We start from the raw sequence: 23,214 nt of genomic DNA on the forward strand, positions 1-23,214 counted from the left end.
CCACTCCCCCAGGGTACCCCGGCTAGGGGTGACTAGTTGGATATTTAATGCCACGGCCGCAGGGCGCTGTATAAAAGTGACCCCCGGCTGTGGCATTATCTGTCCAGCTAGTAGAGCCCGATGCTGGTGTAAAAAATACGGGGGGACCCCTACGCTTTTTGTCCCCTGTATTTTTTGCACCAGCACCAGGCGCAGAGCCCGGTGCTGGTTTTAAAAATACGGGGGATCCCCTGTCAGTTTTCCCTCCGGATTTTTAGAACCAGGACCGGCTCAAAGAGCCCGAGGCTGGTTATGCTTAGGAGGGGGGACCCCACGCAATTTTTTTGGGGGGTTTTTACAGTTTTTCCCGGTTTTCTTTTAACATTTTTACAAGTCTAATCAAAATCCGTCAAATCGCCCGTTTTTCGACAGCGGGACTGTCGAATCCGTTTTTTATTGAATATGTTGAATTCCGGCACCCACTTGCCGGGATTCGGCGGTCGAATTGTGTCGAATTAAAAAACGGGCGAAATATTGCAGCGATTCGCCGGCAATTGCATATTACCCCCAAATGTCCCATACCAAACATGTACTTTTGGGTGTGTGTACATTTATAATGTTTCCATAGTTTGACATAACTTGTATATTTGTGTATTGTCATTTTCTGACTCCATAGCTATTTTGGGTTTTTTGCTAACTCGTGAGTTTTTCATCCTTTTCTAGCTCCCTAATCTTCTATTCTATGGGCCACCCGGAACTGGAAAAACCTCTACAATATTGGCAGCAGCCAGAGAGCTCTATGGGTATGTTAAAATAGAAAACAAATAGCAACTCTCCATAACTTGCTGAATCTCTGCTGATCCTGCAACATTCTACAACAACTCATTGTCTACTTCTCTTTGTTATCTGGTCTCCGTTTTAAGTGGGATGAGGTACTTTACTTGTGCATTTATTTAACTGTAAAATACACATCCTACTTAGAGCTTATAGTTTACTAGGTGATTCATCGCGCCCAACGGGCGCTCTTCACACCGTCGCAAGGGGGCACGTCCTTGGGGCGTGTAATACTTGTATGGAGTATTACCTCCAATCATAATTTTGTGAGTGGTTAAATATTGCACGTGCAAAGGGTGTGTGATGGTTAAGGGGCCGTAGCCCCTTGCGATGGCGTGAACAGCGCACGCAGGGCCTGATGAATCACCTAGTAGGTGCTGTGGTTGAGGGAGTGGTGAGTGCGGGGGAGACATGGGTGGGGGAGGGGCGGGGGGGGGGGGGTCTGGAGGAGCTGTCCATGGATGAGGTGCGGGGTCAGGAGGGGAGCGTTTGGGGAGGGTCGGGGGCAGGATGGGATGTGTTTGGGGGAGGGGTTTCAGAGTTGCTGCGGGTGGGGAAGGAGTGGTTGCGGAGTGCCGTGGATGGGGTCTGTAGATGCTGCTGGTGGGGTGGTTGTGGGTGGCCCTTGGATGGGGGCAGGAGGGGTTGTGGGTGGGGGAGGGGTTATGCTTTGATACTTATGAGGGTTTGGGTCATCCACCTTTAGTATTGTACTCTGCAACAAACTTATCTTCCAGTATAATGCATATGCCAGCGGCACATGCTATCCCGCTGTATAACACACAGGAGACTGCTATAGGTATATCATCGGTAGTCAGCAGTGTAAGCCGCTCCGTTGTATGCGTCCCACCAGCAGCGTGTCACTTTTACTCGACGGCCGCGAGGGCTGATGGCGCGTCTGCTGACCTCTCCCCTCCTCTCCTCTCCGTATTAGCGGTTGCTGTAACAGCAGCCGCCGCCGGCCTGTGGCTGTGTTACGGGCAATGTATAACAACTGTGAACCCTGGCCGGCTGCTGTTACAGCAACCGCTAATACGGAGAGGAGAGGGAAGGGGAGAGCCCAGGAGACACTGCATCAGCCAACACTCACGGCCGCCGAGTAAACGTGACACGCTGGCGGTGGGACGCATACAACGGTGAACCTTACACTGCTGACTACCGATGAGATACCTATACCAGGCTCCATTGTGTTATACAGCAGGATAGCATGTGCTGCTGGCTATCATTACACATCTGCACTGACTCATGGTTCACAACGATTACATGTACTGCACCACATATAAACGTTACTACACACGGAGACAGTGTGCTATGTATATCATATGCCTTACAGTGGAAGATGATATTCTCCGTTGTATGCGTCCCACCAGCAGCATGTCACTGTGGAACAGTGGAAGATGATATTCTCCTGCTGTACAGGCACCGCAGCTTCTGTGGTGCCTGCTGTACAGGCTCTGCAGCTTTCACCCGATGGCGAATCCCTCTGCAGCCCAGTCAGGTCCAGGCCATTGAACACACAGCAGGCAAAGGACAGAGCCTCCCATTGGATGTAACCTGTGTGGGAGGGTGTTTCTCAGCCAATCAGCTATGGGTTGGGTGTGATAGACCTAGCGCTAACCCAACGAGAGCTTCTAGCCACGCCCAGCGTTGTCTACACAGTCACAGAGTGACAGATCTGGGCTATTATATAGGAGATATATCCTGGATGCAGCGTATTTCTAATGTGTTTGCCCTCGTCTTTCTCAGTGGTGATCAAATCAAAACTGCAGTCAAGCCTAAGTTTTTACTTCTATTGTTTCTGAAATTGAAGAGTGTGTTTTAAATAGTCTGCCTTCTAAAATTTGGTGTAAGTAAAATAGTGTTTAGTGCTCATTTAGCAAAAGTCATTTGACGATCAAGCAAAGCCATTATAAAATGTAATATATATCTGAGACACTGTGTTACTGAGCAGTATGTATAACATAAGTATGTATAAGCAGTATGTATAACATAACTGGAATGTTTTTATTTAACTTCTTTTCAACATGCGGTCCTGTAACAGGGGGGGTTGCTTTTATACTACTGTATATATGGAGTGTCTGGTTTGCAAAGAGGCCCTGTGCAGATTGGTTGTGTAATACAAGGGTCAGAGCCAGCGATGTCACAGTAACACAGATGCTGGCATTTTACTTGTACTGTGTCCCTTTAGCACAATGGGGCACACCAAGCTTTCTGAAAAGTTGGGACGTGAAGAAGTTGCTTATAGCAACCAATCCATGTCTGTCATTTTATATAATGTACTTAATAAAAGCTAGCTGGAAAGCCATTTGGTGTTTTGAGACCTCCCCCCAGGGTGGAATGTATCAAGCCCTGAGTATAAAAGTTGCCCAAAGCAACCCGTGAGCTAGCTGAAATTTATCCAGCACAGTCTTTGTTGACAGTTGGTTGCTTTGAGCAACTACTCCACTATGGGGGATATCCAATTACCGGTGAATTAACATCGGGTCCCTTTTTCCGATGTTTCATCGATTTTTTTATTTTATTTTTTCCTTCTAAAGGCTACCCAATATGGATCGCCCGTAAAAAAAAAAAGAAAAAAAAAAAAGAAAACCAACAAAAAAACCACAACTGACCTCCTGAAAACACACAGGTTCAGTAAAACCTGTGTTTTTTGTAGAAACAGCCTTTCGCATGAAAATGGTGATGTTTTAGGGGATTTGGTTTCGCCTGCATGAGGCAGGCAAAACAAAATGCCCAATAACTGCGGTGACCTGCAGTGTAGCCTGCCCGTTGCAGCAGCGGCAGGCTGGGACTGCAGGGAGGGCACTTGGTGCTTAACCCTGGCAGGGAAGGCGGGGGCAGTGCCACATCACAAATCCCCCGCCCCCGGTCACATGGGGAGCGGTCATGTGACCAGAGGGAGCCGGCTCGGCAGCGCTGCACCAAGAGCTGTCGAGAGCCAGCACCGGTACAGCATCAGGTAACCCCCGATAAGCCGCTGCTATTGCCGGCTTATCGGGGCTAATTAGATAGCCCCTGGTGGGACAATTAGCCCCAGTAAATTACCGGGGCTAATTGGATATCCCCCTGTCTCTCTCCAAGGCTTGCTACATCGCACCTCCACTCTCCTAAAGGTGTTGGGAGGAGCTTCAGATTTCTGTAGTAGTGATATTGTGCTTGATAAGAGAGGTGCAATAGATTGTCAGCGTAACTTGGTCTATTGAATCTATATACAGGTTGAGTATCCCATATCCAAATATCCGAAATACGGAATATTCCGAAATACGGACTTTTTGGAGTGCGAGTGAGATAGTGAAACTTTTGTTTTTTGATGGCTCAATGTACACAAACCTTGTTTAATACACAGTTATTAAAAAATATTGTATTAAATGACCTTCAGGCTGTGTGTATAAGAAACATAAATGAATTGTGTGAATGTACACACACTTTTAATGCACAAAGTAATTAAAAATATTGGCTAAAATGACCTTCAGGCTGTGTGTATAAGGTGTATATGAAACATAAATGCATTCTGTGCTTAGACTTAGGTCCCATCACCATGATATCTCATTATGGTATGCAATTATTCCAAAATACGGAAAAATCCCATATCCAAAATACCTCTGGTCCCAAGCATTTTGGATAAGGGATACTCAACCTGTATTAATAGCAGAAGTATGACTTTTATGAGTGCCATATTTCTAGGATACCGTTGTCTGAACAGAGCACATCATTATACCAAATTTAAAGTTCTTGGTCTATAGATTTGCAGAAAAATATTGGAGTTGTAATTGGTTGCTTTGTTTTGGAGTTATGTGGCAAAATTGTCCACCTGCCATTTACAATGCATTATCATTGTGCTCTGGAAAATGTGACAATTGGTGAACTCTTCCCATGCACCTGCTGGGTGGTCTGAAACATGTGACCTGCAGGGTGGTCAGGAAACTGACAGTTATTTGCAGCCACCCACTAAGCAGGGATTTTTCGAAATTCATCTCCTTTGGGGGTGAAAAGAGGTCAACTGTCCCACCCAGCAGACCTTTGCCTAGTTAAAACTGGGCACATTACTATTTTTACCTTAATTGTGTGAGGCTGAATTTTTTTTTTCTTTTAGGTCATTTCAAGCAGCTAGCATACTGTGAGCTGCAGTGAGAACATGTATGGCTCAGAATGTTCACATTGGTCAGAGTGCAGTCACTCTGGACTACTATGACATCACTTGTCAGTGTTTTTACATGGGTTGGATAAGTGTCAACCCTGTAGTAACTTGAACTCTTAGCTGTTGCTAAAATTCCCACATCAAAGACTTAACTTCTGACCAGCTTACTGTAGGATTACCATACTATCCCTCTGAAGTGGGGCCCTAATGAATTACACACGTTCTGTGGCTGCTTAAAATGTGTAATGCAGATTTGAAAGTCAGCCAGCCAGCCACAGAACCTGTGTAATTCATGTGTCCTGGTTTAAAGTGATATAGTATGGTAAGCCTAGCTTAATATCCTTATCTAGATGTAAGTACAAGGATAGTACCTCTGAATGTTTATTACTCAGTTTTGTTTTATGATTGTGTCCAATTGTAAAATGCAATGAATTTCCTGCTCTATATAAGAAACTGTTAATAAATAAATACTGTAACTATTATTACAGTAGATGTTTTCTCTGAAGCCTTGTACTGTAGGATATAGTGTAACATTGGATCTTGGTTATATTACAAAATATATTCTTGTAGTTACTAACGGTTGTTTTCTTCTTGTAAGTGTGCAAATGTTTTCTTTTTTTATTTAATTGCTCTCTTCAATTTATTTTCAGACCAGAATTGTTTCGTCAACGAGTACTAGAATTAAATGCATCTGATGAAAGAGGAATACAAGTTGTTCGGGAGAAAGTAAAAAACTTCTCTCAGCTCACAGTCGGTGGGACCCGTACTGAGTAAGCCACATGTTTGTTTTGCTTGTCACCCATGTGTTAGATTTGCTAATGTTAATTTATAGAGACAGGCTATTAAATATCTCCCCCCAAAAAGTAAGATTATGTTTTGTTTTTCCCAGCACAGCTCAGTATGTTACCAAAGTGCATACCTTTGTATAGATGTTTCTAAGGGCTAAAACACACTACCCGGCTTTTGCCGGCCGGGAAAAAGCCGGACGGCTTTTTCCCGTGCTGGCATTGTAGTTAACAGTGTGAGGGGTAGGGTCCCTTCACACTGCACGGCCCCGGCCCGGCTGCCGGGTCTCACCACTGGAAGGTCCGGCTGCCAAGCCGTCTTTGTAGCCAATAAACCATGTGTGTGAAGGGGAGCTTTCGCACACAACAGTTTTTTCTGAAGCCGTGTCTGATGCTGCGCATGCGCACAGCATCACACACTGCTCAAAGCCGTCCTGTGTGACAGACTCTGCCGGTTTTTCCCGTATGGCAAAAAGCCGGACAAAGTTTGTCCGGCTTTTTGCCATCCGGGAAAAACCGGAGTGTGTGATACAGCCCTAAGACCTCACTAGTAACTCTGGTAACATTAGATCCAATGTCCATGCTACTGCAGCTGTGAAATATATGGCATTGTTACAGTGCATTTACAAGTCCCTTTTTTTATTTTATTGTAATTGCTTTTTTTGCTTTTTTTTGGTAAATGCTATTTGTTACCAGTAACCACCACTTTGTATTGCAGTGGCAAGCCTTGCCCTCCATTTAAAATAGTTATTCTGGATGAAGCAGACTCTATGACGTCAGCTGCGCAGGCTGCTCTGCGACGCACTATGGAGAAAGAGTCTAAGACGACTCGCTTCTGTCTGATTTGCAATTACGTCAGCAGGTCAGTGTGTCTCATTTTCAGAAGGATATTTGTTTTCATGATGGCACAAAATTGAGGTACCATAAGAAAATTGACTTAAGTAGTATCATTTTAATTCAGATGTGCTATTCATTAAGTTTGTGATAATTGTATGAAGGTATATCTGCTCATATCCTTGCGGCTTTTATATCAGACTGGTGGGACTACGTACATTGCATACAGTTAATTAACCTTCTGCTCTCTCCCATGTTTTAAGACCAAAGACATTTCTCATTTGGGTGCTGATTCTAAGTCAGACGTAAAGTGGCTGTGCTTGCAAAATGTCACAGATACCTTATGCTGATTCCAGTTTTTGTAGCGCTTATGCGAGGATCTGTGCAGTTTCAGGTGGGAAGTTGCTCTGTCCACTGTATTCTGTCCACAGCATCAACTGTAAACAGTAATATTGGCACTTGCCCCAGCCCATTCTAGATACAAGAGATCTGTCTGATTCAGGCTTCCCTTCGTACGTTACCCAAATAGGCCTCTAGCTACACCCCCACAGGACAGAACAAAGCCATACGATCACACTGCCACTGCCTACCACTAAATGCCCATTTCACACAACAGTGATCTGGTTAAGATCCGTTCGATTCCGAATCGGCCGGTGAAAAGTAATACACTTCAGCACATGTGCTTTATGGTAAAACTCACTGTTTGTTTTTCCGACTCAGAATTCGCCCCTCAATGCATGTATGAATATTTATACATGTGCCTTCCTGAATTAACAGTTCCTGATAAGTGAGCCTAGAATAGGGTGGATGGGTCAAGATTGCATCAACTGTATACAGATGACAGAATTGAATGCAGTGTGCACAGAATGTCTTATACAGATATGTCCTCCTACATCTTTGCTACATCACGCTAAACAGCCCCTTTTGGCACGCAAGGTCGCGTGAGATTCTTCTAGCGTTGGGCGTTTTTTTGTTGTTGTTTTTTTTGCCAAAAATGCGTTTTTGGTGCAACACAATGCAACTAGGACACACTAGGAGACTGCTGTTTAATTTTACATTATTTACTATATATTAAGTTTCTTATATAGCACAGCAAATTCAGCTGCGCTTTACAATTGGAACAACAGTGATAAAACAAAACTGGGTAATAACAGGCAGTCATAGAGGTAGGAAGGCTCTGCTCGCAAGCTTACAATCTATAGGGAAATAGCACCTATCCTTGTGTGTCAATGCCCATCTATTGCATAGTGGTGCACCAGATTGCAAGGTTCTTGGTGGGCTGTATGATATGGTCACACAGCAATGATGAACCAGGGTAGGAGAATGGGAAAGTGAAGAAAGAGAAAACATGTGAGGATATGCATGGACTGTATAGATTGAATACAATTGGATAGGTAAGTTTATGAAAGTTATGTGGGCGGTTACGGAATTTGGTATGCTTGCCTTAAGAGGTGAGTTTTCAGGGAACGTGTGAAGGTTTGGAGACTAGAGGAGAATCTTATTGTGCGTGGTAGGGCATTCCACAGTGGGTGCAGCCCGAATAAAGTCCTGCAATCGTAAATGGGAGCAAAGAATGTTTGGATGAGCGACGCAGATTTTGTGAAGACTGGAGAGGTCGGGTTGGGAGATATATTGAGATAAGCAAAGTGATGTACGTTGGTGTAGTTTGGTTAATGGCCTTGTGTGTGAGCAAAAGTATTATATAGAATACAGGTAACCAATGGGAGGGACTGACAGAGTGGATCTGTAGACGATGAATGTCTAGCGATGAAGATAAGCCTTGCAACTGCATTCAGAATGGATTGTAGTAGGGAGAGTCTTTTTGGGAAGACCAGTTAGAAGACTCTTGCAATAATGAGGCAGATAATGAGAGCATGGATTAGAGTTTTTGCAGTGTTTGGTGTAAGGTATGGTTGTATTTTGGATATGTTTTTTAGAAGCATGTAACATAATTTTGAGACGGCTTGAATGTGGGGAACAAAGGACAGTTCAGAGTCGAGGATGATTGTAAAGCGCAACGGAATATGCTGCGCTATATAATAAACTATTAATAAATAAAGGACGACACCTAGGCAGCGAGCTTGTGGGGTAGTATTGATTGTCAAGTATTCAACAGTGATAGAGATATCAGGTTGGTATCTACTATTGACCGGTGGAAATATAATTAACTCTGTTTCTCTAGCATCCATAAGGGATATTGGGGGAATCTAGTACGATGGGGGTATAGACGGGGTGCAAAGGAGCTGGTGCACTTTAAATTTCTTCACTGGGTGTGTTGGCTCCTCCCCTCTATGCCCCCTCCCACAGGCAGTTTTAGAAAAGTGCCCTCAGGAGAGGATGCACATCTCTGAGCTCCAGAGAGAGTTCTTCAATTTATTTTTAATGTTTGTTATTTTCGGTATGTTGTTTGGACAAGAGCATACCTGCACCGTGGGGATTAGGGGGGGTGGTCACCAGCCTTACGAGATGCAGAGCTGCTTCCCCGCTGCAGGACCACCGTCCTGAGGGGTTGTTGTTCAGCGGGGCACTGCGCCTGGTCTGTCACAGCCGCAGCGCACCGCACACCCCAGACACTGCCTGAAGGTGACATTTGTGGTGCGTACAAACCGGGGGCCCCGCTAGGGGGGGTCCCCTGGTTCACTGTGCAGCTGAACGCGGGTGCAGCGTACGGGACTCTCCTAAGATCCCCCGTGTAAACTGGCTCACAACCGCTTAGACTAGCACTTGTTGTGATGTTTTTAAGCTGAAATGAGACTTTTGCCAGTATAAATAATAACTATAGCTCTGGCGCCATTGGAGTGAGCGGAGCTAACTCAGAGCGGGACCAGAGGTATTTTGGCGCCTTCCTCTGCTTACTGCAGCCATGGACAGCGCACACAGCGCTTCCTGCATCACAAGACACGCTGGAAATCTGGAACAGGGTGTAGCAAAGGGAGAGCGCCACTATTGTACGGTATCTGGGTCCTCTACAGGACAGTATTTATTAGTGTTTACTCCTCTCACATAGAGTAGGGCAGGCTTGCAATGTATTACTGTGTATGTGATTGTGCTTACTGTAAACATGGATAAACACAAGCTGTGCAGTGTATGCCACACCAGATTCTCTCTATTGTCATCTGATTCTGTTTCATGTAAACAATGCAGCCATTCTTCACAAATCAGTGAAGGGGCTGGGAGAGAGGGTCTAGAGCCCCACTGCTAGGGTCTCTTAAAACTATGATGTCTGATATGTCATCCCAGCTCACTGCTAATGTGCAGAAAACTCAGCTACTACAACAGGCTGTTGCAGATTTAGCTGCTAGGGCAGATGTTGCTCAGTCCCCCTCCGCTCATGCATGACCACAAAAGCGTGGTTTGCCTGCTCTACTATCTGACACAGATGAGGATATACAGGAGGATGGGGAGGACTTGGACTCCGTTAGTGGGGATTCCGATTCTGCTCAGGGTATTGAACCCCTAATTTTGGGTATACGGGACGTGTTAAAGCTCCCTCTAGAGGACACTGCATCTCAGCAGTCGTTTTTCTTTACACAAAACAAGCCTGATGTCACTTTCCCTGACTCTGCATAGTTAGATGACCTATTGAAGCTGGCCTGGGAAAATCCAGACAAATAATTCCAAGTGTCCAAAAAGTTTTTGCGCACTTTCCCATTTGCTCCTGATGGTAGGAAAATTTGTGAGTAACCCCCAGGGGTTGATATATCAGTCTCTTGACTGTCCAAAAAGGTGGTACTGCCTGCCCCGGGCTCCTTTACCATAAAAGATCCTGGGGATAGGAAAATAGAGACTACGCTAAAATCTATTTACATGGCAGCAGGTGTATCGCAAAGGCCGGTCATTGCGGGTTGCTGGATGACCCGACCCGTGCCATTCATTCATGTACCACTCAAATTCAGGAAGGCCTCATTCAGGACACTACACGCGTCCTCTGTGATTTGCTCAAGGAGATGGGGAACATTAATGCTAGGACTTCTGCCATGCAGTGTCTGCACACAGGGCCTTGTGGCTGCGTCTGTGGGTAGCGGATGCGGAATCCAAACGTGGTTTGGAATCCCTCCCCTTTTCTGTGGAATGGCTCTTTGGGGTTGAATTGGATACCTGGATTTCCAAAGTTCCGGCAGGGAAATTCACGTTTCTCCCCTCTGGGGCCCCGCCAGCGAGACGCTCCTACCCGTAGTCGTCTGTACAGTCCTTTCGGTCTCACAGATTTCGATCTAAGGCCAGAGGTGCCTCCAATGTGACTAGAGACACCAGAGGTAAGTCAAGAAAACCTGCAAGCTCCAGCTCTCAAAAACAGACCACCAGTTCTGCTTCCGCTAAGATTTCAGCATGACTGTGCCCACCCACTCCGAGGGGATTTTGAGGTGGGAGCTTGTCTGCGTCACTTCAGCTGAGTCTGGAATGCTTCCTGACATAATATCTCGGTCAAGTATCTCGTTTCTCAAGACTACAAGCTGGAGTTCCGACAGTACTCCTCCCCAACGATTTTTCAAATCAAGCTTACCAGGTTTGGAGGATATGCAGGTTACGTTGCAACAGGCCATCCTAAAGTTGGTCCAGTCCCATGTCATTGTCCCATTACCAATACCGCAACGCGGCAGGGGTTATTATGCCAACCTGTTTGTGGTACCGAAACCGGACGGTTCGTTAAGACCCATTCTGAATCTAAAGTCCTTGAATCCTTACTTGAAGGTGTTCAAGTTCAAAATGGAATCATTGCGGGCCTGGTAGAACAGGAATTCATGGTCTCCTTGGATATCAAGGATGCCTACCTCCATATTCTGATTTGGCCGCCTCAACAGGCGTACCTGCGGTTTGCCCTGCTGGACAATCATTAGCAATTCCAGGCGCTGCCCTTCGGCCTCTCCACAGTTCCGTGGGTGTTCACAAAGGTGATGGCGGAGATGATGTTCCAGCTTCGGTTCCAGGGAGTCAATATTGTCCCTTACCTGGATGACATTTTGATCAAAGCAAGATCCAGGGAGCTTTTGTTGCTCCATATTGACCGCACTATCCAACTTCTGTCACACCATGGGTGGATCCTCAACTTCCAGAAGTCCCACCTAGAGCCGACTCAGCGGCTCCTGTTCCTGGGGATGTCGCTGGATACTGTGGCCGAGAAGGTGTTCCTACCAGAGGACAAGGCGAGAACGCTTCAGGAGATGGTCCGCTTGGTACTCCGACCTGCTCGAGTGTCCACCCATCTTTGCATAAAATTGTTGGGGAAGATGGTCGCTTCATAAGAGGCGATCCAATATGGAAGACCTTTTCAGCTGCCAGACCTTTTCAGCTGGATCTCCTGAGCAAATGGTCCGGATCACATCTTCAGATGCACCGGATGATACAGGTATCGCCTTAGGCCAGGATTTCCCTCCTGTGTTGGCTGCAGTCCTCCAGTCTACTGGAGGGCCGGAGATTAGGGATTCAGGATTGGATCCTCCTCACGACAGATGCGAGTCTAGGGTCTCCACCATCAGGTGTTTGAACAGATCATCCACCGGTGGGGCTGCCCGCAGATAGACATGATTGCTTCTCGTCTCAACAAGAAGCTTCCCTGGTATTGCTCACAAACCAGGGACCCTCAGGCGAGGGCATTAGATGCACTGACAGCCTTACCGGCTGGTCTACCTGTTTCCTCCGATTCCGTTGCTCTCAAGGGTGCTCAAGCGCATCAGAAATCAGGGAGTCCAGGCAATTCTGATTGCCCTGGATTGACCTCGGAGGGCGTGGTACGCGGATCTTCTGGACAGTCTGTCGAAACCCTTGGCCTCTACCTCTCAGAAGAGATCTTCTTCAAGAAGGACCTTTTGTCTATCCGTACTTACGGCGACTTCGTTTGACGGCATGGAGGTTGAGCGTAACATCCTAGCTCACAAGGGCCTTTCCAAAAAGGTTATTGCTGCCATGGTTCAGGCCAGGAAACCTGTGACGTCAAAAACACTATCATAATATCTGGAGAAGATGTCTCTTGGTGCGAGGAACGCACGTATCCGCCTGCGGAGTTCCACTTGGGACGTTTCTTATGTTTCCTGCAGGCTGGTGTGGATAAAGGCTTATGTCTGGGTTCCATTAAGGTCCAGATTTCCGCGCTCTCTCCATTTTCTTCCGGAAGAAATTGGCAGTGTTGCCAGAAGTTCAGACCTTCTTGGAAGGGGTTCTCCACATACAACCTCCTTTTTGTTCTGCCTACGGCACCCTGGGATTTGAGTCTAGTGTTGGAATTTCTACAGTCCTCCTGGTTTGAACCTCTGATGACGGTAGAAGACAAGTACTTCACGTGGAAGACAGTGATGTTACTGGCCCTAGCTTCTGCTCGACGTGTCTCAGAATTGGGGGCCTTTATCGTGTAAAAGTCCATACTTGGGCTTTTTTTTACGAGGACAGAGCAGAGCTCCGGACTAGACGGCAGTTCCTGCTGAAGGTTGTCTCCACGTTTCACCTGAATCAACCTATTGTGGTTCCGTCCAGTTCTGATAATTCTGCTCCTCCGGATGCATTGGATGCTGTGCGTGCCTTGAAGATCTACGTCAAGTGATCAGCTTGGATCAGAAAAACAGATTCCTTGTTCGTGCTCTATGATGCGCAGAAAAAAGTTTGTCCTGCTTCGAAGCAGTCCATTTGCTCGTTGGATTAGGCTTACTATCCAACAGGCCTATGAGTCGGCAGCCTTACCTGTTCCTAAGTCTCTAAAGGCCCACTCTACAAGATCAGTGGGCTCTTCCTGGACGGCTGCCTGTGGAGTCTCGGCCTTGCAACTATGCCGAGCTGCTACTTGGTCGGGAAGAACACCTTTGTGAGGTTCTACAAGTTTGATACCCTGGCCAAAGAGGATACCCACTTTGGGTAGATGGTGCTGCAGCAGTCTCCGCACATTCCTGTCCATTCTGGATGCTTTGGGACGTCCCCATCGTACTAGATTCCCCCAATATCCCTTATGGATGCTAGAGAATATAGGATTTTAATTACCTACCGGTAAATCCTTTTCTTGTAGTCCATAAGGGATATTGGGCACCCGCCTCAGTGCGTTGACTTTTCTGCAGGTTCTCTCTTATGTGGTTACCTGTTCAGCGGTTGCTGCTGTTACCAGCCGTTGCTGGTCGTTGCATGTTAGTGGTGTGCTGGTTTATAAATCTCACCACTCTTTGTTGTTCATGTTTCCTTCTCTCATATATGTCCTTTCTCCTTCGGGCACATTTTTACCTATAACTGCCTGTGGGAGGGGGCGAGATGACATCCAAGATGAAACGGCAGAAAGGCATTCAGTGACACGGACTAATACAGATAGAGACAATTCTGGGGAGGATAGGTAGATCTGAGCATCATCTGCATACAAATGATACTGAAATCCAGAAGAGTTGATCAGTTTACCAAGAGAAGAGGTATAGATTGAAAAAAGCAGAGGACCTAAGACTGAGCCTCACGGTACTGAAAGAGGCAGCGAAGAGAAGGTGAATTCTGAGACGCGGACACTGAAGGAGCGATTAGATAGGTAGGATAGTAACCATGAAAGGGTTGTCTTGAAGACCTAGGGATTGTAGTGTTTGTCTGAGAAGAGTGGTCAACAGTGAGATCTAGAAGAATAAGAAGTGAGTAATGGCCTTTAGACTTTGCAGTGATCAGATCATTTGCTACTTTAGTCAGTGCTGTCGCCGTGGAGTGTTGGGAATGAAAGCTTGACTGAAGTGGGTCCAATACGTTTTCTGAGTTAAGAAAGTGTGAGGCAGGTGTAGGTAAGTCTCTCAAGTAGCTTGGAGAGGCAAGAAAGCTGAGAGATGGGACTGTGGTTTGAGAGAGAGACAGCTTTTTTTGTGAGGGTATAGGATCAAGAGAAGAGGTAGTAGAGAAGCAGGATGAGAAGAGTGATTATATTTTATCATCATTTTGTGTGATCAAATGAAGAGAAAGTACCAGAGGGTTCAGGTAGAGAATTGAGCAAGTCACTGGCTGAGGAAGAGCATACCATTTCTTCTCTGATCTTATCAATCTTGTTATTGAAGTGGAAGCAAGATCTTGTGCCTTGATAGTGGCTTGTGGGTTGGCTGAGGGAGGGTTCAGAAGTGCTTTAAAAAGTACTTGGAAATATGTGTGTTTAGCAGTGTCCAGGGCATTACGATAAGAGTGGTAGACAGTCTTTTTTATATTTCAGGAAGTCGCTTGGAATACGAGATCTACGCCACTGATGTGAGTTTTTATAGATGTTTTGTTAATTTAGAGTGCAACGGTTGACATCTAGGCCTATGTGGAGTGTGATTGGTAGCTGGAGCCACTTCATCAAGGGCTACTTGTAAAGTCTGGTTCTTGTGTGATACAGCCATCTCAGAACTGAATGCAGAAATAGGTGAAAGCAGTTGTTGGAGTGGGGTGGAAAGTTCTTGAAAATTATTTTCATCAATATTTCTGCGTTTTTGAAGTGGATTGGAGGACTTCAGTGACACTGAGTTTGATGTAATGGAGGAGAGCAAGCAGGTAATAAGGTTGTGATCTGAGAGAGGGGAAAGGAGTGATAGTGAGTTCAGAAACTGAGCACAGTCTGGTGAATACTAGATCAAGGCAGTGGCTCTCCTGATGAGTAGAGGAGTCGGTCCAGTGGGAGAGGCCGAGAGAAGAGGTTAGAGAGAGTAGTTTGCAGGTATGAGCGGCAGATTTTGGACTATCAATAATAATGAAATCACCCATGATGATTGAGATGTCAGAGGATAGGAAGTGAGGGGGCCATGCAGAAAAATCTTCCAAAAATTGTTTGGGTAGCCCAGATGGGCGATGGATAGCAGCAACACGCAGAGAGAAAGGAGTGTAAATCCTGATAGAATGTACTTCAAATGATGTAAATGTGAGCGATGAATCCGGTGGTAGAACTGTGTATGTGAAAGATTGGGAAAATAGTAATCTAACCTCACCTCTTTTCTTGTTACCAGGCCTAGAGGTGTGTGTGTGAAGTGGAGACCACCGTGTGACAGCGATGCAGGGGAAGCAGTGTCTGATTATGTGAGCCATGTTCTGTTATAGCCAGCAAATTAAAGTTGTTAGATATGAAGAGGTAATGAATGGATGTTGGTTCCAAACAGAGCGTGCATTCCATAAGGCACATTTTAGTGATTTGGATGGTGATGGGAGACGTGATGTTTATGAGGTAAGCTGGATTTCTATATTGCCGGATTTGGTGAAATGTCACCAGTTATCAGAAGCAGGAGAAAGAGATAAGTTTGGGCGTAGGATGTTTGTGAATGTTTTTTTATGATGAAAGGTTGTGGATGTTATTGTCAGCGTATATAAGTAAGTAAAAAGCTTGTGAGTGCTAATAAGAGGGGAGTGAATAATTGAGGTGGCAATGTGTACAGAGGGGTGAGTTGCAGGGAGATTGAGTGATTTAATTGCTTTTGAGAAAATACCATGGAGTGCAACGCAGAAAATCAATTTGTGGTTTGTCTGAAATAAAAGCAAAGTTATTTAGGCTTGAGTGTAAAGTTGCACTTGTTAAAGTTTAAATGTTCAAATATCGTTTACTGGTGTTCCTGCTAGAATGCGGGCATGGCGCTGAAGTATGGGGATGGTGTTGCTGTATGTGACTGAAAAGGGGTGTGGCCTGTCTGCATCCCTCTTGGGGTCATGCCCAGCACTAATGGAGATCCTGGGCTTCCCCCAAGATCTCACCTCACTGTGAATAGATGCCATCTATTCACCCGGCGGTGATTGCTACACTGCAACTTTTCCCACCTACGGGACCCTACAGCCCATGGGTGAGGATGGCTCAGGGCACCGCTAAAAGGATAGGTCACATTTTGCAGCTTAAAAATCGGGCAGGGCGCAGCGCCCTACTAAAACAGCCTGGTGTGAAGACTAATATGACAATTGCATATCTGTGTGCGACTGACTCTCTGAATCTGTCCGTGAAGTGCTACAGTGTTGCAACCACAACTTATTTCCAGTGTGTCTTATTACAGGCTATGGAGGCAGAGTGGTGTACCATGTGTGTAGTTAGAAGGGATTAGATCCTAGCGGAGGTTGAAAACCTGCTTAGTGATAACAGGCTGTGTTAAAACGGGACAGAGTTATTCACCATACTATATATTATAGTGTTGGGTAGGGGTTACCGTTGGCCGGTATCCCGCCGGTCAGCATACAGAAGCTGGGATCCCGGAATGCCGGCAGGGGGCGAGCGTAATGATGCCCCTTGCGGGCTCACTGTGCTTGCCACGCTGCGGGCTCGGTGACTCACTGCACTCGCCACAGATTCTAATCCCACTCTATGGGTATCGTGGACACTCCCGAGTGGGAATATCCCTGGGCCCCTTACCGGCATTGTGGCGGTTGGGATTCTGGCGTCAGTATGCTGACCGCCGGGATCCCGGTCGCCAGGATGGTAACGGCATCCCATATTATATGTTTAACTTCTACTGCTAACTGTTGCATAAGGCGTTTGTTAACCCTATGGTTAAAGGATACTAATATCAAGTGGTGCTTTTAAAATGCAGTGGTCGTTTTCCATTTTTGGGGATGTTTAGATCGTTTTTGCTTGCTTTTTACCCTTACTTGCTGTAAGGCTGCTGCCTTTGTAGATTTACTGTGGTTGTTAGGGGTGTTTCACTACTATTGGCTGTTTTAGTCCGATTTTTAACGGCAAAATGTGCCCTGCCCTTTACGTAGTGCTCTACACAAGCAGACTGCCTGGTGCCATGCTGCTGCCGCGTCAATAGATGCCATGCGCATTGAATCTAATCACATTAAGGGGCGAGCTTGGGGGAAGCACAACACTTACGCCCCCAATAGTGATGGCGAGACGGCTTCACCACCACAAATAGCTACGCCTCCTTTTCGGACTTGTGGCTGCACCTTGGCTATCTTAAATGAGCCTTGGCTTAAGCCTGAAAAGAAATGGCAAATTCCCAGGCAGTTCAGATATCCTTTTTTGGACAAGGACATTAAGGTTTGGTAAGTCTAGAGTGGATGCTCAGCCTGATTAACTAAGGATACAGTCATTCCTGCAGTCACATTGAAGGATCAGACTGACAGGAAAATCCATGTTTTCATTTGCAAGCACTGCTCTTCATCTGAGTTTGGCTATTGCCTGGGTCAGCAAGGCAATAGAGTCCCAGGACAGAACGGCTGGTGTCAAGACTTCAGGCTGAAGGAGATTTTTCTGATCTCCTTGCATTAGTGAACCAGATACACAAGGCTACTACAGGTTGAGTATCCCATATCCAAATATTCCGAAATACGGAATATTCCGAAATATGGAATTTTTTGAGTGAGATAGTGAAACCTTTGTTTCTTATGGCTCAATGTACACAAACTTTGTTTAATACACAAAGTAATTAAATATATTGTAATAAATGACCTTCAGGCTGTGTGTATAAGGTGTATATGAAACATAAATGAATTGTGTGAATGTACACACACTATGTTTAATGCACAAAGTTATTAAAAATATTGGGTAGAATTACCTTCAGGCTGTGTGTATAAGGTGTATATGAAACATAAATGCATTCTGTGCTTAGACTTAGGTCCCATCGCCATGATATCTCATTATGGTATGCAATTATTCCAAACGACGGAAAAATCCGTTATCCAAAATACATCTGGTCCCAAGCATTTTGGATAAGGGATACTCAACCTGTATTTATATTGCAGATGCTTCTTTAGATGTGGCATTTCTACAGTCACGTATCTCAGCCATAGCAGTTTCTGCTAGAAGGACAATTTGGCTTAGATCATGGGACGCTGATCGAGAATCTAAGCGTACTTTGGAAGATGTAAAGGGGAATTTATATTTGGGCCTGATCTTACAAAGATAATTACTACTGGAGTTCTTATCTCCGTTTTGATCTGCCAGGACAAGGGCTCGTAGGTTTCTGTCCTTTCGCCTCCCTGACAGGGGCAGGTCACAGTCCTATTGAGACATGTCAAGGTTCTCTCGTAGAGGATCCTTCAGAGGCCATGCCTCAACAGGGTTTCAATGTACAGGTACCAGGCAGACTGAGAAGCAGGCGGCATGACATTTTGAGGGCCCCATTCCATTATCTCAGATGCAGAGAGGTCTGGCTCCAGTCAATTCCCAATTTATGGGTAAGCGGAATTGTGTCCTGGGAATACATTCTGAAATTACCAGGACCAAAGCCCTTGTGATATTTTGCCATACCTCTTTCTTGAGATCCGTCCAAAAGAATGGCTCTTCTTTCTGCAGTATTCTCATTTGAATTCCTTAGTTGTCATTCCGGTTCCTCTTTGCCAACAGAGGTGCAGGTTTTACTCAAACCTCTTACTGGTGTGAAAGTCAGACTGGTCCTTGTCTGATTCTGAATTTAAAGCACCTCTATCCTTATCTCAATATTTCGAAATTCAGAATGGAGTCCCTGTGTTCGGTCATTAGCGCTATGGAGGCAGGTGAATTTTTAGCGCCTATAGATAAAAAGAACACATACCTTCATGTTGCCACGTGGAAGTGCCATCATTAACTCCTCTGTTTTGCAGTAGGTGCTCAGCATTTCCAGGCCCTACCATTTGGCCTCAGCACAGCTCTCAGGGTGTGCTTTTGACTTTTTCTAGACCATGGGTTAAATGTAATAGCCTGCGAACTGCAGGCATTTGCAGGTTCTGTGTGAGGCTGCCTTATGTACAAATCATTTTTAATCATCCTACTTTAAAACATCTGGCAGACTTGCACAAAACCTGCCGATGCCTGCAGTTCGCAGGCTTTTACATTTACCCCTATGTGTGTGAGTGATGCTCTTGTTCTCGCTTTCTTTTGAATTTTTATGTTGCTAATATGGGTAGAAAAGGAAAAACTTCGAACTGAAATGCCATGGTCCTGTTAATGCACCTATCCTGCGGAACATCTCTTCCTGTGATCACTTTTGTGTTTGCATGTTTTGATCATGAAATCTACCGGTGCTTTTCTTTAAGTGGTCACTATACTTTGGAATATGTATGTATACAGTTGCCGTTCTCCTTGATGTACATTATTCCTTGTGTCTTTTGGGAGAAGTGCTCTTCTGTGTCTCACTAATAGGACTGTTCTGTTGTCGCAACATACTTGAAATCAGCTCTCAATGTGGCCGATTCAATTGTTTTGGGCGTCTAAACGGGACATTTTAGACGCCCAAATAATTGTCACTATTCAATTGTGTTTGGGTGCCCATGGGGTCAATTAAAGTCTGATCCATTCCGACATGCATTTGTCGGAATGGATCCGACAAGCCCTATTCAATGAGCCGCCCAATCCGACTGTCGGATTTGAGCCAAAACAGACTGTTGGATTTGCCCGTTCACGGTGTCCCGTCCTGCTAGCGGCTGCCGGGTGTAGGTGTCAGCAGTGGCGGCCGGGGGGGGGGGGGGGGGCTGTCAACAGCGGCCCGGGTGCGCTGCCGGGAGTGAGGAACCCGGCCGGGGGAATGCCCTGCTCAATCAGACTTTTTTTTTAAGTCTGATTGAGATTGTCGTAAAATGGGACCAAAACCTGTCGAATTTGGTCCCGTTTCAGACAGAAGCACGCGGATCGGCTGCCGATCCACGTGCTTTCCGACAAGTCGAATTCCTCGACTTGTTAGAACAAAAAGCCGGGGATTGAATAGGTCCAGAACCCCTTCCGACCTGAAAAAGTCGAAAACTGACGTCTTTCCGAAAAGACTGCAGTTTCGCCAGAAATTCAATATAACGTTAAAATGGCTAAACCAGTCTAAACTCCCGTTCGGATTGTTTGCATATCGTGCCAGACTGTCCTCATATCCAGCCAATTTAAAGAGACCTTTGCTTTTACTTCCTTTTTCAATGGTCTTGTGTTCCCCCAGGTGTGCTGCCAAGCCCTGTTTTGCTAAAGATCTAGTTTCTTATTTCTTACTTACATATTTGTGAAAATCACCACCAAGTCTTTTTGCTTCTTTTAGATTAATTTGTCTTACCAACTGACACTTTCCAGTTTCTATTCTACAGTTAGGACGGCTACACACCTGAACGACGGGCAAGTGCCTCGATGGTTGGGCAGAATTCCCTTAGGCCCAGACCATACCGGATTGGTCGTACACAACCAGTAAGGTTTAGTGAATGACGGAATGTTGATTGCTCCTTCCTTCATTAATATGCATTGGGTCGCATGCGATATCTTCTGGATGGCCTTGCAGCAAGTTCGACCGAAAGCAATAGTGTGTACACACTAGGTGATATGCACGATTTGTTGTGCCGATATGGCAACTCATGCCAATATCTACCTAGTGTGTACTCTCCCTTAGTTTCCAGTTGGATTTCTCACTTTGGAAACTGCCCAAGTTTTAACTCTATAATGCCGTGATTTTCAACCTTATCAATATCTGCACACTGATCAAGATTTTAAAATTTAAGAAGGAACACCTTCAGTTTTACTATAAAATATAATATACCGTATATACTCGAGTATAAGCCGACTTTTTCAGCACATTTTTCTATGCTGAAAAAGCCCCCCTCGGCTTATACTCGAGTCAAGTTGTCAACGGCTGCAGCAGACGCCGTGGGCTGTGTGGGCGTCCGCTGCAGCCGGCTCCAGGGACAGACACTAGAGGTCATTATTGACCTCTAGTGTCTGTGCGGCGTTGCTATGGGAGAGACGTCATGACGTCTCTCCCATAGAGATGATCGGGTGCCGGGAAGCGGGCGCCGGAGCGGGCGGCCAGACGGAGCGGTGGACAGACGGAGCGGCGGCCAGACGGAGCGGGTGGACAGACGGAGCGGAGCAGCGCAGCAGCAGAAGAAGCGGTCGTGAAGCAGGAGCGGGGCAGTGGTAAGTATTGTTTTAGTGTGTGTTTTGTGTGTTTGTAAGCGGCAACGGGGGCACAGTAACGGGGCAAAGAAAGGGGGCACAATTACTGAGGGCAAAGAAAGAGGTGTCATAACTACTGGGGGCAATGAAAGAGGGGGCACAACTACTGGGGGCAAAGAAAGAGGGCATAACTACTGGGGGCAATGAAAGAGGGGGCACAACTACTGGGGGCAAAGAAAGAGAGGGCATAACTACTGGGGGCAATGAAAGAGGGGGCACAACTACTGGGGGCAAAGAAGGGGCATAACTACTGGGGGCAAAGCAGCGGGGGCATGTTTTTATCTGGCACTGTGGGGAGATATGTCACTGGGGGTACATGTGGCACTGGGGGCACAACCCTAGCAACAAGCATTACCCTAGCAACAAGCATTACCCCCTGGCAACAAGCATGACACCTACCGCATGAAACCCCTGGCAACGAGCATGACACCCTGAGCATGAAAACCCCCGGCACCGTGCATTTCCCACCCTAGGCTTATACTCGAGTCAGTAATTTTCCCCAGTTTTTTTGTGGTAAAATTAGGTGCCTCGGCTTATATTCGGGTCGACTTATACTCGAGTATATACGGTATAATTACCGATATCAACATATATTTAATATATGTTGATCTTTCCAGGCTTGGCCCCCACAGGAAAAAAACAGACATTGGCCACCTCAGAAGAAACACACAAAACACATTAATTATTGCCCCAGCCCCACACAAAAAACTTACCTGACCTGTCTGTAGCAGAGAGGAGCTCCCAGTACCTCATTCACAGGTGGCACCAACAACCAGCAGTGGCTGCATCCTAAGTGACTATGGGGATGTTGTATCGAGCAGTGGTGAAGTTGTCCATAACTACCAATTAGCATCTACCTAGGATTTTATAGAATGTATTTGATAAATGCTTCCTCAAAGCTGATTGGTTGATATGGGCAACTTTTACACTGATCCACATCAAACTTTTCATTGCTTCATGCATCAGCCAATAACTCACTGCAGAAAGACAGAGCCGTGAGCACTGTGCGAGCAGAACAACGATGTAGCGTGTGGCTGCGTGACCTATGATGTGACATTGCGTTTCATAGTCGGGCCAAGTCTGAGCACCTGGAAGAGATGAGCGCTGCCTGGCCCAAAGTTAGAATTGGCGGTGAGGCCTGGTCCCAGCGGTGGTTGAGCACTGGCAGGCATGGCTCTGCTTCTCCGGTGACACACCTGAGGCACAACAATTGAGAAATGCTGCAATAATAGATGAGGACATTGCTAGAATGCCTGTTTGGCAAGTCTTTTACTTTCTCTATTCTCTGCCATTGTGGCTGACCCTTATCACCTCCAGGAAATGGCTGTGCACCGACGCTTCCCATCCAACCTGATGGAGCTTGAGAGGTGCTGCAAAGAGGAATAGGTGAAACTGCCCAAAGATAGGTGTGCCAAGCTTGTGGCATCATATTCAAAAATACTTGTGGCTGTAATTGCTGCCAAAGGTGCATCAACAAAGTATTGCGCAAAGGCTGTGAATACTTATGTACATGTGATTTCTTAGTTATTTTTAATAAATCCTATTTTAGGATCCCAGCGTCGGTATATTGACCGCCGGGATCCAGTCTGTCGGGAAGCTAACTGCTTCCCATTTTATACTTCTATACTGTAGAAAGGTATTCTTTTTATGTTTCTCTTACGTCCTAGAGGATGCTGGGGTCCACATTAGTACCATGGGGTATAGACTGGTCTACTAGGAGCCATGGGCACTTTAAGAATTTGATAGTGTGGGCTGGCTCCTCCCTCTATGCCCCTCCTACCAGATTCGGTTTAGAAAATGTGCCCGGAGGAGTCGGTCACGCTTATGGAAGCTCCTGAAGAGTTTTCTGCATTTATTTT

The 23,214-nt window shown here is 46.0% G+C and overlaps 1 protein-coding gene across 1 annotated transcript in view; it reads left to right on the forward strand.

Annotated features, from left to right (window-relative positions):
* Positions 1-23,214, forward strand: part of RFC4 (replication factor C subunit 4) — a 138,853-nt gene that overhangs the window by 64,041 nt on the left and 51,598 nt on the right. The window contains exons 4-6 of the mRNA XM_063916350.1: positions 703-782; positions 5,602-5,721; positions 6,455-6,598. Coding sequence (XP_063772420.1) covers positions 703-782; positions 5,602-5,721; positions 6,455-6,598 — 344 coding nt within the window. The remainder of the gene's footprint in view (positions 1-702; positions 783-5,601; positions 5,722-6,454; positions 6,599-23,214) is intronic.

This window comes from Pseudophryne corroboree, chromosome 4 (assembly GCF_028390025.1).
Source record: "Pseudophryne corroboree isolate aPseCor3 chromosome 4, aPseCor3.hap2, whole genome shotgun sequence".
Lineage (NCBI taxonomy): Eukaryota > Metazoa > Chordata > Amphibia > Anura > Myobatrachidae > Pseudophryne > Pseudophryne corroboree.